At 32.3% G+C, this 3,700-nt stretch overlaps 1 protein-coding gene across 2 annotated transcripts in view; it reads left to right on the top strand.

Moving 5' to 3' along the window:
* LOC111404265 overlaps nucleotides 1–1,639 on the top strand; it is a 7,037-nt gene extending 5,398 nt beyond the window's left edge. Inside the window, exons 3-4 of one of the 2 annotated variants that reach the window (XM_023033081.1) lie at nucleotides 1,010–1,118; nucleotides 1,345–1,436. In XM_023033081.1, the coding sequence (XP_022888849.1) occupies nucleotides 1,010–1,118; nucleotides 1,345–1,376 (141 nt within the window). In that variant the 3' untranslated portion in view covers nucleotides 1,377–1,436. Of the gene's footprint in view, nucleotides 1–1,009; nucleotides 1,119–1,344 lie in introns of both variants that reach the window. The other variant, XM_023033080.1, reaches the window with a different exon arrangement.
* Nucleotides 1,640–3,700: the final 2,061 nt, after the last annotated feature.

Raw genomic sequence — 3,700 nt, 5'->3', positions numbered from 1 at the left:
TACAGCAATAATTGGGGAGGAAAATCACATATAAATAAGGGGAATCAGCACGTTACCATGATCCAGAAAAGTGGGAGATTCCTTGGAGAGTGTGGACCTCTCGAATGTCCATTGCTCTTATGAATTTTCCTTTTTATTATTGAATATAGAATCTGCTTATCTTATAGCAGATTCACTCTTTTGTGATCTCCGTTTATCAGTGGAAATTCTCATAATAAAATTCTTGGAGCTATCAATATGCTCTTCACTTTGATGTGTTACAAAGAGCTTTACCTCAAGGCATTGCAATATTCTAGCTAACCATCTCAAGATTATAATATCACATAAGGATTTGAAGTATTATTTTTAAATCGTATGTCACTTTTTCTTTCTTTGGAATGGAAGCTACATCTCTTCGACTTCTTAGAAGTCACTTCTGGTGATATCATTGTTCAATAGTGTAAAGAGGGGAATTTGCTATTTGTTTAATGAATTAGGAATGATTGCTTGTACCTTTTTTTTTTTTTTTGGTTTCTTTTCTTTTCTGCTCAATGCCCATTGCAATAATCATTTCCACGAACTTGCTTAATTTGTTGTAAAAAACACTGATTAGTATCGGATAGATTGATTGTATAGCCTTATGCCAGGCTGATATTTCTTGCCGTGAGAGAAGCTGATTTGTGGAGGTGAAGAGTAGACTGAATTTTTTGCTCAACCTTTATGTGCATTTCAAGGTTCTTATGCTGTATTAAGAGAACAAGTGTAGTGTAAACTTTCATATCTTGGAACCAAACTAAGCCTTTCTCCCAATAAATTTATGTTTCGATACACGAATCCTTTTCGGCTTTCTCCATTTTGTCCACTTCTGGATCTACAGAAAAATCTAAGCAACTAGATACATTGCTGAGACAAGCATATATGTATAATACGAAGCATTTTTTATGTTTTTACCATGCTTTACCTGATGGATAATCTTCACAGATCTTTTAGCTGACATTGTTCTTACCATCCCTTTTTGAATGTGGTCAAGTGGTGCAGTCAACTTGGCCAGTTCCCTCCTTTCTTTGATGTCACGAGGACTGGTTCACCCCCTTTCTTCTGTTCAAGGTCAATCAAGAGTGCAATAATATGGAAAGTTGGTGAGCTTCTTGATTGCGCCTTAACAGGTTAAAAGGTGTAGGAGTGTACTATAAATTTACATCCTCTCCCTGTCTGAGAACAAAAATTGTTGAAACTTCTTATTAAATATAGACTTGTGTGCTTAATTTGAGCCTGAGTACTTCTGGGTACCATTGAGAATCCAGATTTCTTAGGATCTGCACCTCTTTCTCCTGTCTATATGACTCATTTATCCTTGCTTTACAGAATTTGCAGTGCGGGGAGAGTGTGACAATTGAAGGCCGAACTTATACAGTTTCATCTGTAACTCATCGTTACCAGCTCCGAAAAGGAAAGTACGAACCTAGCGAGAAAAGGCTTGACGTATTGTCAACTGGAAGATACATAGTAAATTTGTATTTGGAAAATTTGCTTCAACAATCTTGATATTTGTTTTCGTTGGAGATGGGTTTTATGTACATTGTCGTGAAAAAGTGAAACGGAACTCATTAGTTAATGTGTAATAAATTATTTAGGTAGTTACATATTTTATTGGGTATTTTGACTCGTGATATGACTTACAAGTTACAAGTCAGTTATTGATCACATTTTATTAAAATAAATCACTCTAAAAGCATTTCCAAAAAAACTCTCTATTTTAAAAAAAAAAATATTCTATGATTTGGAGAGGATCTATAAATTTGGAGAGTTAAAATTTTGAAGTGATTCAAAAAAACTCTTTATATTATATACTTAATTTTACTACTCCTAAAAAATATTTATTATTTTTTTCTATCATTTATTTTAACTAGCTTTTTTTAAGATTATTTTCTTATTTTTCTACATTAAAAATTGAAATACTTTGAATGCATTTAATTATTTAGAGTGAGTTTGACTCTATAGTAGCATGATTTTAAAGATTGTCTCTTTAAACTAGACAGCATACCATATTTAAAGAGTTCTTAAATATTCTAATTGGTATGTTTTAAATTGTTGATGAAAGCTTCTATATGGTCAAGAGTCATAAATTGATCTCAACATGAGGGGGTTCGAAGCAAGACAAGTTCCCTCGACTGGCATTTTCTCGCCCCGTACCGTCCCAATTACCAGTTTAAGGAGGGTCGAGGACGGGGCGATTGTCCCGTTTACCTACGCATTAATTTTTTATAATTTTTGATAATTCATTTTGTTATCCCCATTCATTCAAATGAGACAATAATATAATTATTAAAATTTTTATAATTTATTTATATTTAAAAGTTAAATTATTCAAATATATTTGGTAAACTAATGTTTTTATTGTTTATCACATTCCTTAGATAATCTTAGTAGCTATTTTCTATTAGAATTAATGAAATTTCGGGAAACTTTTTCATTTAAAGTATTAAATTCTTTTTAAAAATTGAACGGGGTGGGCAGGGCCCCGTTACCCGTACATGCTCTGATTACCCGATTAAGCGGGTAATCCCGCTCCTTTCGGGGCGATGCCCACGGGTATTAGGTTTGATGAATATTTTTGTCATCCCAAATTCAAGGAAATAAATTTTAGAAACATAATAAGCTGACGCATGGATGTATTAAGAGAAAGTCATTAGTTTTATGATTTGAGATTAACAAATATGATCTCAACTCTGTGAGAATCAAGTATGATTTACATTAATTTATGTAACAAGGTCATAAATTTATTTTAAACAATGATAGCATATTTAATTTAATCAAAAACCATATTAAATAATATGATGCATCTTTTTATATATATTAATTCTTTTAATTTCGTCATTTATATCTTTAAATTATGAGTAACCATATAAATTTGAGAGCTATACTAAATGCCAATAAATTGTGCAGGTTAAGTTTTTTCTATTGACACCGCAATCTGAGAATTGTTCTCCAGTATGGAAAAATTGGTATGCACTTGAGCAACCATTTCTAGAGACACCCACCGAGGACTTGACTAAGTAATAGGTAGCTACTTATAATAAATACAATGATGATGATAATATAGTAAAATGTGTTATGCTTGCAGGTATGTCACTTGAGTTGCAAAAGCAACATGAGGGTATGAATGCTAATATTATGATTTTTCATCTCAAAAAGCTCTATGATGAATAATCACGTGTGGAAAGATATGAGACTTCCAAGCAACTATACATGTGTAAAATGATAGAAGGATCTTTAGTCAGTGCTCATGTACTAAAGATGATTGACTATATTAAGAAGTTGTTTTAATTGGGGTTTAATCATAGACCATGAACTTAGTATCGACTTGGTATTGCAATCTCTGCCAGAGAGCTATTCATGATTTATTATGAATTTGAACAAGAATAAGTTCGAGTGCACATTTTCTAAGTTGTTGAACATTTTTAAGACTGTTAAACCCAACATCAAAGCTAGTAATAGGCAAGTTTTGGCTATTAAATTCCTTAAAGAAAACTAAGAGGGAGTCTAAAAAAGGTTTTGGGAAAGCAACTAAGATGGCTAAAACAGTTAAAGCAGATAAGGACATTATCAAGTCTGATAACCCTTGATATCATTGCAAAATGAAAGGTTATTGGAAGAGAAACTATAAGATTTATGTCTACTTCCTTATTTGCATGTTGGAAATATAGCAAGGATTGCCACG

This window comes from Olea europaea, chromosome 11 (assembly GCF_002742605.1).
Source record: "Olea europaea var. sylvestris chromosome 11, O_europaea_v1, whole genome shotgun sequence".
Classification (NCBI taxonomy): Eukaryota; Viridiplantae; Streptophyta; class Magnoliopsida; order Lamiales; family Oleaceae; genus Olea; species Olea europaea.
The sequence above is the reverse complement of the archived record's forward strand: the minus strand, read 5'-3'. Positions and strand labels throughout refer to the sequence as shown.